The sequence below is a fragment of the Seriola aureovittata genome, chromosome 4 (genome assembly GCF_021018895.1).
Source record: "Seriola aureovittata isolate HTS-2021-v1 ecotype China chromosome 4, ASM2101889v1, whole genome shotgun sequence".
In the NCBI taxonomy this organism is placed as follows: Eukaryota; Metazoa; Chordata; class Actinopteri; order Carangiformes; family Carangidae; genus Seriola; species Seriola aureovittata.
Window position 1 is genome coordinate 30,176,788 of NC_079367.1, and position 12,756 is coordinate 30,189,543.

The 12,756-nt window shown below is 43.7% G+C and overlaps 1 protein-coding gene across 1 annotated transcript in view; it reads right to left on the reverse strand.

The window, feature by feature from the left end:
- Positions 1 to 9,262, reverse strand: part of arrb1 (arrestin, beta 1) — a 33,642-nt gene extending 24,380 nt beyond the window's left edge. The window contains exon 1 of the mRNA XM_056374535.1: positions 9,040 to 9,262. Coding sequence (XP_056230510.1) covers positions 9,040 to 9,059 — 20 coding nt within the window. The 5' untranslated portion in view covers positions 9,060 to 9,262. The remainder of the gene's footprint in view (positions 1 to 9,039) is intronic.
- Between the last annotated feature and the right edge of the window lie 3,494 nt (positions 9,263 to 12,756).

The following is a 12,756-nucleotide window of genomic DNA, read 5'->3' on the forward strand; positions in this document are numbered from 1 at the left end:
CCCCCCCTCCAGCCTCCCTCTGCCTCCCTCCACCTCCCTCCCTCTCCCTCCATCTCCCTCCGCCTCCCTCTCCCTCCATCTTCCTCCACCCCCCCCTCCAGCCTCCCTCTGCCTCCCTCCACCTCCCTCCCTCTCCCTCCATCTCCCTCCGCCTCCCTCTCCCTCCATCTTCCTCCACCCCCCCCTCCAGCCTCCCTCTGCCTCCCTCCACCTCCCTCCCTCTCCCTCCATCTCCCTCTGCCTCCCTCTCCCTCCATCTCCCTCCACCCCCCCCTCCAGCCTCCCTCTGCCTCCCTCCACCTCCCTCCCTCTCCCTCCATCTCCCTCTGCCTCCCTCTCCCTCCATCTTCCTCCACCCCCCCCTCCAGCCTCCCTCTGCCCCCCCAGCCTCCCTCCGTCTCCCTCTGCCTCCCTCAGTCTCCCTACACCTCCCCCAGTCTCCCGCAGTCTCCATACACTCCCCCAGTCTCCCACAGTCTCCCTGCACCTCCCCCAGTCTCCCGCAGTCTCCCTACACCTCCCTCTCCCTCCGCCTCCCTCCACCCACCCCTCCAGCCTCCCTCCACCCCCCCCAGCTTCCCTCTGCCTCCCTCAGTCTCCCTACACCTCCCTCTCCCTCCGCCTCCCTCCACCCCCCACCCCCCCCAGCCTCCCTCCCTCTCCCTCCGTCTCCCTCCGCCTCCCTCTCCCTCCACCCCAGCCAAGCCTCCCTCCGCCCCCCAGCCTCCCTCCGTCTCCCTCTGTCTCCCTCTCCCTGCATCTCCCTCCAGCCTCCCCCCGCCCCCCAGCCTCCCTCTGCCTCCCGCAGTCTCCCTACACCTCCCCCAGTCTCCCGCAGTCTCCCTACATCTCCCCCAATCTCCCACAATCTCCCTGCACCTCCCCCAGTCTCCTGCAGTCTCCCTACATCTCTCCCAGTCTCCCGCAGTCTCCCTCCACTTTCCTACATCTCCCTCTGCTTCCCTCCGTCTCCCTTAGTCTCCCTCCTCCCTCTTCAGCACATTCAACATGCTGACCTCAGATGGAAGTCGGCTGTGGGGGTGGAGTCAGAGCTGATGTGAGAGGTGGAGTCACACCCGTCAGGTGTAGTTGGAATCACCTCTGCACAGTCAACATGGACAGAAACAACAGGGTCACTTCCATCAAACTATGGACCAGACTCACTATAACTTTTAGGTTAAGAGAACAAGAAGAAGAAGAAGAAGAAGAGAAGCAGGCATGAAAACAGCAGGACTGGGATTAGCAAGAAGGAAGGAGGTGTTAGATTCAGATCTGTGTATAACTGAAGCCTGAGGTGATTAAACTACTGAACAAACACACTTAACACTGAACACACACACTCAACACTGAACACACACACCCTCCATACTGAACACACACACTCAACACTGAACACACACACACACACACACACACACACACACACACTCAACACTGAACACACACACACACACACACACACACACACACACACACCTCATGTGTCTGCTGATGAAAGCATCTGTCAGGTGTCAGCAGTTTCTTGCCTATTTGCTGTTGTCAGATTTAATGACCAGATGTTATGATTGGTAAATTCTTGTGGGTGTGGCTTGTGTGATGTCATCCACAATGACTCAAACATATTAGTTTTTGCCCGTTGCTTGAACACATTTTGCAAAACTTCACTTATTGTGCCAAAACTCTACACACAAGTAAACATGACACAACACTGGGAAATATACCATTCACATCTGTGTCAAATTGAAACTCTGATGACAAAATGACACACACTTGCATCATATGCATACACTTTCAGATCAGGGGGAACACACTAGTCTACTTTATATAAAACACTGCAGTCTTTGATTTTCACTGTTTATTCAGAAGCCACATTTTCAGGAGGCACATTTTCAAACAACCAAAAAAGCAAATAGGCCTCCTCAGTATTGTACATTGCAGTAACATGAATTCAGATAAAGCAAAAAAATAATAATAATAGAAAAAAACACTAAACTGTAAACACAGAAAATCATGGCAATTGTGCACACGTGGGCTCATGGATCCCGCCGTCTGTTGGGGTCTGGCCACAGGACCTCATCGACATCCATGGATTGCTGTCACCTGAATGTCGCCGCAGGCCTGTTCCATTGCCTGCAGAAGAGGCATGCGGGCATGTGGTTGGCGGTCATATACACGCCATCTCCAAGCCGAAAAGAATTCCTCTATAGGGTTTAAAAATGGTGAGTAAGGGGGCAGGTATACCACTTCAAATTGATTGTGGTTGGTGAACCAGGCCTGGACCAGAGCAGCCCGATGGAAACTGACATTATCCCATACCGCCACAAACCTGGGCTGATGTGGTCTGTTCTGTACAACTATATTATGGAGAGCATCTAGAAATGTGAGTATATGTTGGGTATTGTGTGGACTTAGTTTTGCATGATGATGCAGAAGCCCTCGAAGGCTTATGGCGGCACACAATGTGATATTTCCCCCGCGCTGCCCCGGGACGTGCACAATTGCCCTTTGGCCAATTACATTACGACCCCGTCGTCTTGTTTTGCTCAGGTCGAATCCAGCTTCATCAATGAAAATGAATTCATGAGGCCGTGCAGCTCCATCCATGGCCAAGATTCTCTGTAACAAAAAAACAACATATTACTACAGTGCTACACATACAGAACCCCCACCCCATCACACAGGGACCTGTGTAGCTCTCCGCATGGATCCATGTGGTACTGATATGGTACATATTCAGCTGCTACTGGATTTCACCAATATTGTAAATGTAAAGGACAGTTACACTTACCCTGACACTGTTCCTCTCAAATGGGACCCTGTAGAGCTGCTTCAATGTGATGTTGCGTTTTCCCAAGATGCATCTGATGGTGGTGATGCTCACATGGTTTATGTTGTTGAACACTTGCCTGTCTGCAAGTATTTTCTGTGGTAGCTGGTGGAGACGGATGGCATCGTCTGCCCTCACTAGGTCCACAACTGCAAGTTCCTGCTGTTGTTGAACAGGCGTTGGCGTCCTCCCCCAGAAGGTCTTCTAGTCATTCTAGAGAAATACAAGCACAAATTGTCATTGGTTTGCTTCTTTTTCTTACAGTACTATATATACTGTACTTTCCTGTATATACTGTATCATGCACTGTACTGAAACATCTCAATATAAGTAATCATGGTATGTTTCACAAAAACTACCACTTTGGCTGCAAAAGGAGCATCAGCACCCTGCAATACCCTGTGCACGTGATGTGGTAATGTGATATACTGTAGTACAGTACTGTAAATACCATCTGAGTAGAGTAGAAGGTAGAGAGGTGAAGACATACCTGTTTTCCAGTCGGAAGGTTCTTATTACAGATGCCACTGTGAAGCGGCTTAGATGTGGGTGGACTCTGCCCAGCTTCCCTCCGTCAGGCCATGGTTGATGACATGGTCCACCAAAGTTGCTCTTATATCATCAGAAATAGGAGTCCGTGCATGGCCTCTTCCACCTTGACCTTGTCCTCCTCCTCCTCCTCCTACTCTTCCTCGTCCTCTTCCTCTTCCTCTTGCTCTACCTCTGCCTCTCGCTCTCCCTCCATCCATGCTTTCAAAGTTCTTGAAATGGCTAAACTGAGGGCTTTTTGTAGCTGGCTGATTGGTGTTCAGTTTTGCAAGTAAGTGCCTTCAGGTGTGTATTTGAGTGGTTGCAATTACCCAATGTATTTTGTATTTTGGATACATGTGTTTTCCAAATGGCACCCTGAGATTTCATTTTTGAACGAAGTGTCTTATGTATGAAATAGAGTGTAGTATGCGGGACCAAGGGTGTTGCATAAAGGAGTAAGTGTGTTGCAGAATTGCAACTAGAGTGCAAAGCAGCGCTTTTGTTTAAGGTATGGGTACATGTGTTTGAGGTATGGTAACAAAAGCTTCAAGTTGTGTTACTTTAGTCTAAGCATGGGTCTATAGTGTTCAAGCAACAGGCAAAAACTGTAACTGTTAGTTCAGATGCATCTGAAGACAGATTGTGTTACAGTGGTACAACTTGACTGCCCCATTTCGAAGGCTCCAACAGGTGGATCCTTCATGGTCCAACCTATCCCAAGATTCATTGCACTGTTAATGAAAATAATATGTCAGCAAACAAGACAGACGGAAACCCTGAGGATTGCACTTTTAAATGTAAGTACTGAGTTTCAACTCAGTTAATCAGCTACAGTGCAACTGTTAAAACCAAGAGACTTAAAACCTCAAGTTTTAGTGAAAAGGAGTAATATGTTGTCAAAGTTGCTAGGCGACAGGAGCTGCAGGAAGAGCTGATGACGCAAAGTGGAAAATCCTCCGTAGACCAGACTGTCTCATTTCGGTTCATGACGACTATGAAGAGCCACACCTTCGTCCTCTGAAGCCCCGAGCACATACGTTTACTGTGTGTGACAGTCCAGTCAGATCTGATAGCATCTCAGAGCAACTTGATATAGTTAAATTGCCATAATTCATAAATGCCAAATCCTCATTTACTTTATTTGTAATTTATTCTTTTTCTTCTTCTTTGATTTTTTTTCTTGATTTTATAACATTATATATTGAATAGTTAGTCTCCTGCTTTTGTGCTTTTCATTCTGTCTTTCTTTTTGTTTATTTCCTCCTTTTCTTACTTGTGCGTTATAAACAGCACACACACATTTAAATGTATCACATATGAATTATATTCACATTGATTGCAAACAACAAATCTCCAAACGACTGTAGATCAATTTTTAAATAGATAGATAGATAGATAGATAGATAGATAGATAGATAGATAGATAGATACTTTATTTATCTCCTAGGGGAAATTCATGTGGAGATGTTTGCTTTTCACTGGAGCAGCAACACCTGACAGTGACATAGTTTAAAGGTAAAACATGTGAAAACTAAAAAATTTCACACCTAATAAATTTAGCATCATGTGACTTAAAGCCAGAAGTGTGGTTGTTGTTAAGGGGACTAAGTGAGAGAAGTAAAAGTGCTCCTTCAAAAGTTTTACCAGGACCCTCATGTTACACTGTATTTATCTGCTGGTCTGCTGTTGATAACAAGCACAGTGATGTTCTGTCTCTGTCAATGACATACAAACTACAAATTTCACACCTAATAAATTCATGTTTTTCAGCTGTTTTGTGATAAATTCACTAACTGATTCTGAACATACACCTGAGTCAGACTGTGAACCCTGATCTGACAGCTGATATCTGTGTATTTCTTGGCTCATTGTAAAGAATGTTCCATCAGTAACTAAAAGTCCTGACAGTGTTCCTGCAGGTGAAGTGCTTCTCTGCTCAGCCTCTGTTCACCTGATTGATCAGGACGCTCCAACTGAGGGAACACCGACGGATTGATCAATATCCGATTGTTGTGTCAGCTCGCTGCCACGGGGGACGACTGAAGACTCCCCTGACACTGAGAGTCCAGCGGAGACTCACTCTGACACCTGAACACCTCCCTGCTGGAGGCCGGTCCTGCACAGCTGTTTCTCTCCATTTTGACCAGAATAAAACTTGTGAAATGTTTCATATCCCTGAACTGTGGTCAGAGACAGAGCTGTCACTCATCAACGGATGGGATTTATTGTTATTGGCCTCTGTGGTTTCCTGTGTAGCTCCCAGTCCTCCACCCTCTGTCTTTATACCCTTGATCCAGATTAAGATAAACACCTTCAACAGGGGACCAGACCTGGAGTCTACAGCCATGCTAACAGCTCTGTCAGGCACCATGTTTAGCGTGTTAACATGCTAACACTTGATAATCAGCAATAAACACAGTGTCCAGCTGAGGCTGATGGGAACACATTAACATGAACATCTGAACCAATCTGACTCCCTATGTAGTCCACTATATAGAGAGTTTGCCATTTTGTAGTGCTGTCCAAATGTATAGTGAGACATATTACACCCTATAAAGTGGACTCATCCCACAAAGCATTATGAAAAGTAGTGTACAGGACAGATGTCAGGGCAGATGTTACAGATGTTGTCTTCAGACAAAAACAGAATGACCTGGTCTCTCTATTTATGAAACACTGGTGAATTTTGACCCTTCTTATCGTTATCATTGCACCAGAAACAGCTACAAGCTCATGTGACGCAAACTTTGAATTAAAACATGACGATTTGACAACACACAATAAAACATTGTGTGTATATATATTTTTTTTTTTATTGTGTGCTTCACATGGTGAATGATATTACACAGTAAACCAACAGTGGACATAAACTGTTGTGACATCCTGTTTTCTTCTTTAACAAGAAGTCGCAGCCTGATAAAGGTTCAGACTCCTCAGAGCCCCTGTATAATCCACACCTGTTAGATCAGGATTCAATTCACAATCACACTCGTTAATGTTGAGGCCTGGCACAGCTCAGCTCCACCATAACTCAGTGAGCTGCTGATCCAAACACTGTTGGCAGGTTTATCAGAACAGCAGCGTCTGACAGCAGGACAAATTAAAGTGCTTCGATAAGACATAAAAAGGCTGCGAGACAATATATAAAATAAACACAAGGTGACAAATATACATTCATTCTGTGGTTCATATTTTAGCAGCGCTTTGTCAGTCTGTCCACCACTGAGGTATCCCCACCTCACAGAGCTGCAATCATGGCTGGAGACTCTTACACTGGTTTTTCCACATATTTCTGTGGCTCTTTTGCTTTTACCAAGTAGCAACAGTAAAGAGACGATCTGTAGAAATAAAAAGTCTTAAATCAGCTGGTTGTCTGAAACATGGCTGTGGTCATGTATCCTTCCCCTCTTATTAAAAGAGGTTTGATTGGAATCAGAACAGACAACGGTTTAAATGTTTGAGCTGCTGATTCTTTCTGTTTGTGTGTAAGTCTCCTCAGCTGACAGAGTGGATCTCTCCAGCAGCAGCAGGGCTGGGTCTGAGCTGCTCTGTATGTCCCACTGATCACACTGAACTCATTAATATTCTCCTGACACAACACACTCAGATCATTCAGCCTGCAAATACAGAAACACACTCAGCACTCAGATACGAGACCATATCAATCACAGAGCAGAAAAATACATGTTGTGTGGTCTGAATCAGGTTCTGTGTGGAACCACAACAACTTAAGAACCTCTGCACTGTTAGAGACAGAAGGGTAAGTGAGGTCCAAGTTAACGGAGCTGTTTATATTTGTGTTAGTTTTGCAGTAGTTCATAGGTCTGTCTTTCTCAGAGTAACATCAGATCAAACTGAGAAATCAGAATGTACCAGAGAGTAAACCAGTCAAACTGTGGGGTCTCATAACGGTTGGTTCTGTTCAAACGCTTCACATGAAAATTATGACAAAAAAAATAACTAAAGCTAAATAAGCTAAAGAATAATACATTTAAAAAACACACAAACTGGTGAAATGGGCAGGACTGTAGCTACCAAGCCAGCTCACTTAGCTGCTAACAGCATTAGCATCTTCCTGTGTCTAGTTGCCATTAATTCAGTGAGTTAACTGTAGGCTAGTTAGTTTCCATGTAGTCAAACTGTCTCCTAAACAACAGCTGAATCAGCTGTGATCAGCTCCTGTCTGCAGTGGATCATGATGTTCAGACAACTATCACTAGATTACTGTGATACTGAAGAGAACTTACAAACAGGAAGCTTCTGAATGAAGTTCTGCACCCTCTGTGTCTCTGGAGCTTTATTCTGAAGGGACATCAGAGATAATGATAGTGAAGTCACACTGAATCAGATCAAGGTCTGTGACTTCACGTCTGACTCAGTCAGGACTCTAAAACGTAAGACTACATCCGTCCTGGAGCTGCCACGTATTCCGATTGTTTGGTTTGTAGATGTACTCTGATTCGTTGTTTTGTACACATATTATGATTGGTTGGTCTGTAGATGTATCATGATTGGTCGGTTTGTAGACACATTCTGATCGGTTGTTTTGTTGTTGTTTTCTCTTTGGTTGGTTGGTAGATACATTCTGATTGGTTGGTTTGTAGACAATCCGATTGGTTGGTCTGTAGATGTATCATGATTGGTCGGTTTGTAGACACATTCTGATTGGTTGGTTTGTACAGGTGTTCTTTTCGCTTGGTTTGTGGATGTATTCTGATTGGTTGGTTTGTATTTATTGGTCAAAGTAGCTCACACTGAGAATTTGATTGCAAATCACAGACTGGTCTGGTACATGTTGGTGTAGGGCTGCAAGTGGAAAGAAAGGTGAACTCCTTGTTGCGTATCATTAGCTGGTTTGTGCTGCTAATCGCTACTAATAAACAAACATTTAGGAATCAGCTGAGTTTTGTTGACAGTATGTGACATAGTGGTGTGAAGTATTGTGTTTAGATTATTTGGTATAATGAGGTCACATATCAAGTCCAAGACTAATTTCCACTGTGGTCATGTCAGACTAACATCAAGTCTCATAATAAATATCATCTATCACTGACTCCAAATCAAATCATCAAGAAAAAAAAGAAAAAAAGAATTACATACAAATGAACTAAGATGATGAATTTACAAATCCAGGAAGAGAAGTTATGTCAAACGTGGTAAAGTTAATTGTAATTAGTAAAATAACTTCATTACTTTCTAACTAGTAAGAAGTAATGAGTAATTTATTACATATTTGCCACCCCCCCCCCCCCTCTGTCCTATCAAAATAAAGGCAAAAAGAAAAAGAAAAAAAAAATCACCTTGCAAGAAACCATCAGTGCACTGCTGAGACGTCACACTGCTTGAGGTTCTGACAGAATGTTATGTAACATTACAACAACAACAAGACACAGATACACACACACACACACACACACACACACACACACACACACACCGCTCCTTTGTTTCTGTATTTAAAGGTTCTGTGAGAAACCAGCAAGAGTGATGTGAAAGAACCATAAAACCAAAAAAACAGCAGTGCTCTGTATGAAAACACACACACACACACACGCACACGCACACGCGCACGCGCACACACACACACACACACACGCACATACACACACGCATACACACACACACACACACACACACACGCATACACACACGCATACACACACGCACATACTAAATCTTACCTGGTTCCTTTATCTCCCATCCTGTCGACGCCAACGAGCCGACAGCAGCCGGACAGAGAGATGATGGAGAAGGAGGAGGAGGATGGAGGGATGCCGTCACCGTGGAAACTGAGGGGAGGGTGTCTCTCTCTCTCTCTCTCTCTCTCTCTCTCTCTCTCTCTCTCTCTCTCAGGAAGTCGTCGTCATGCCGTCAGATTCTCCTCGGCGCATGGATAAACCTCCATCTGAGCTCCGATCCACTGAACGACTGACTGAATCCACTATTCTGCTCCTCCTCCTCTTTAACTCTCCCTCCTCCCTCCCTCACTCACTGCCTCTCTCTCTCTCTCTCTCTCTCTCTCTGCCCAACACACTCATTAGCAATAAAATGTGTTAAAACATGAAACACCCAGAGGACACATTTTATTTCTGTCTGTGACATTAACATCAAGCTGACAGCTGGACCCTGACCTCCACCATCCCTCCGTCCATCCTTCTGTTTGTCCTACAGTAAATAAATATAAATATTCCATTTTTTTTATTTTACCTCTAACCTTCACAAATTTTCCAGACATCACGCTGGCTCACAGAGCAGAATACAACCTACAGACAGAAACAGACTAGAGTTTAACATGTCTGTCTGGAAGATTTATAGCACTGAAATAAATGGAAAAGTCATGAAATAAAATAAAATCATTCAGACATTTTCTGTGTCATATTTAAATGCAAACTGTAACACCCTCACTAAAAATGTCTCTGACCATTGTCCACTGTCCTCCTCTACTGTATGTTCTTTAGAAAAGAACATGTGTAATGAATTCAACCTTAATCAACGTTAAGGTTTTATGGAAGCAGGGGTGCTGGGGGCGCTGCAGCACTCAAAAATGTATTTGCCAAAAAATAAATAAATAAAATAAAATTAATGAAAATTAAATAAGACTCATTGGAAACACTAATAGCTGTAAAAAAAAAATAAATAAATAAAATAAGCCATCATCATTAATGATGATTACAGGACACACCCCTATGGGTAGTTTCAGAGGGTTGTTCAGGTTGGAGCACTGGTTGTTGTTTTTAGGGAAGGCTCAACAAAACAGAAAAAGATTTGGCGAGTTAGTGGAGGCAGACTCAGCCCCTGTCCCAGCACATCTGAAATGACCAACACACCCTCCCCAGAGTTTGATGATGGTATTTCAAACTAACATCGCAGGTCAACATGCTAATGTCTCATAGGCACCACAGTAACCAAGCAGCTTCAGTCTTCAGTCGTTCAGTCAATGCAAGCTGGTTCAACAAGTGGTGATGGCTGCATTGTATTGAGGATGGCGATGTGGAGAAAGGTCTAATTAATAAAGTCAGGTCAGGTCAGACAACAGTTTTATGAAAGGAGGCTTCAAGGAGGGACCAAACATCTGTTTCTCAGGCTGAACATCCCAATTGAACGTCTCCGCAAATACTGTTTTGATGGAGCCAGTAATATGTCAGGACGGTTCTCCGGCCGCCCAGAAGGTGAGTCTTACAGCTGATTCTATGAACTCTGTTCAGGGTATAACTGTAGTAATCCATGAGTCATCCAAACACAAGGAGCTTGATGTTTGGCTGTAATGACGTAGTTACCATATTTGCCACATGTCCAACAAGATGGTGCATATGAACAACAGCTATCAAACATGTACTGTATGTAATGCTTACAAAGAAATCACTGGAACTCACTGGCAGCTTGAGGATGACAAAAGTGTGCGGGAAGACACCAGAGCAGAGATCGGAGGCCTGTGTAAGCAGGCAACAAGGCTTAAGCCTTCTTTGGTCTCCTGTGTTGTGAAGCATTTTCTGAGCAGTGTGAATCAGTGGCCAAGAGGTGACAGATCACCGAGCCCAGCGCACTGGGTGCACTTGAGTGTACAGTGGAGAACATGCTACGTTCGCTATCTACAGTGAGACACAGGGTGACGAAAATCCCAGTCTGTTATAGTTACACAACAGAGCGAGAAGTAGAAGCATAACACTCATGGCAAAATGAGCTTTATGAAGCAGTGGACTTGGTTACAGAGATTCGACCAAGATGGCATGAAAACAGCAGGTGCTTGTTAAGGCAAACAGTGAATAGTGAATCCCTTCACCTTCTCTTGCACTTTGATAGAAGTTGACTACATCTCATTCTATGTTTTCCATTCTGCACTGTCTGAAGACAACAATGACGTAGTGATGACTGACCCACCTTGCTCTTAGGCATGTTCATGGTGATATTCTGAACAGTCTGGACAGTCACCTGGTGAGGACCTTCATCAGCACCAACCCACAGAGAAAGGCCACATTTGGAGTTCTGTGATGCAGACAGCAATACCGTGTTAATACAGCAACACATTTGCCTTTGGATTTGGCTGTATGTGTTCTGTTCTTATTTTTGGAGTGTGATCTGTTCACCTTTTGAATATTTGTTTTTCTTATCTAGGTTCCGAAACGAGTTGCCAACCTAAAAGTTGTAGATCACCATACCTGAGAAAGTGTATATAATTATGTTATATAAAGTCTTTACAGAGAGGTCGAAAAAATTAAACATGCCACTTAAATACACAGTCAGTAACTTCTGCCTCTAGGGGTCTGAACCAAAACAATAATAAAAGACGGCGATGGGTTCCGTCATGAAATAGCCATGGATCATGGGTTCTCTTCACCACCATTACCGTAAGCTCCTCCCAGTTTGGATTCCTTCAGTGTCAGTGGTTTAGGAAATCAAACAGACGCTATGATTTTTAGCGTTAAAAACACTGAATAAAGCAGTTTGACATTAAAAGTCAGTGTTTGGACGAAGGACAGAGACTCAGGGAAGAGTTGGAGCTGAGATTGATGCTAAACTTTGTTCTGATTGTTTCTCTGATAACTTATGAGCCAGACGTTCGGCAGGTTTTTACCAGTAGCAGAATTATCCTCAGAGGTGTCCTCCTCTCCATAACAAACAGATGAGAACATAAGACCAGTAGAAACACCAATAAAACAGTTTCATTTTAAAAATCTGAGATTCACCAACGCTCTTCAGTGACACAGGACAGGACGTCTCCAGCAGCTGGGAGCTGAGCTGTCTAACATTTCCTCAGCTTGTTTCTCTGATTAAATTCAGATCCAGACGTCGTAAAATCCTTCATCTGGTTCAAATATAGAGTTAAAAAAGTGTGTTCAAAAAGTGTATGTGGCTTAAAACTAGATAAAAGTCAATGTTGAGCTTCTGTCAGACAAACACACTGACACATGATCAAAGAGAATATGATGTCATTGACAGACGACCAATGAAACGTTACCATGATTAAAAATCACAGGTGTCTCTGGTTTGAGAATTGATGGAAACATCTGATATAATGTAAGAACACAACTCAACAACATATAGAACAAAGGTCCACTTGTTTTTAGACTGATTTTGAGACTTTTTTAGACTGAGATTTGAATGTGGAAAAGTTACATACTATAACTTTAAACTACTGTGACACAATGTTTACTGTTGCCATGGTGTTCAGCACCAGTGGCTATAACATATGCCCACACATAACACCATGCCCAATTCTATACACCATCACACCACACCCAGAAACATTCAGACCAACAATCATGTCAGTCAAAGTCAATAAGATCACATTTATCCTCACTCTGTTTGACGTGAACATTAACTGAAACACCTCACCTGAATCTGCTACTGCAACATGATTAGCTGGATAATAACATGAATAAGCAATTCTCCTTTATTAG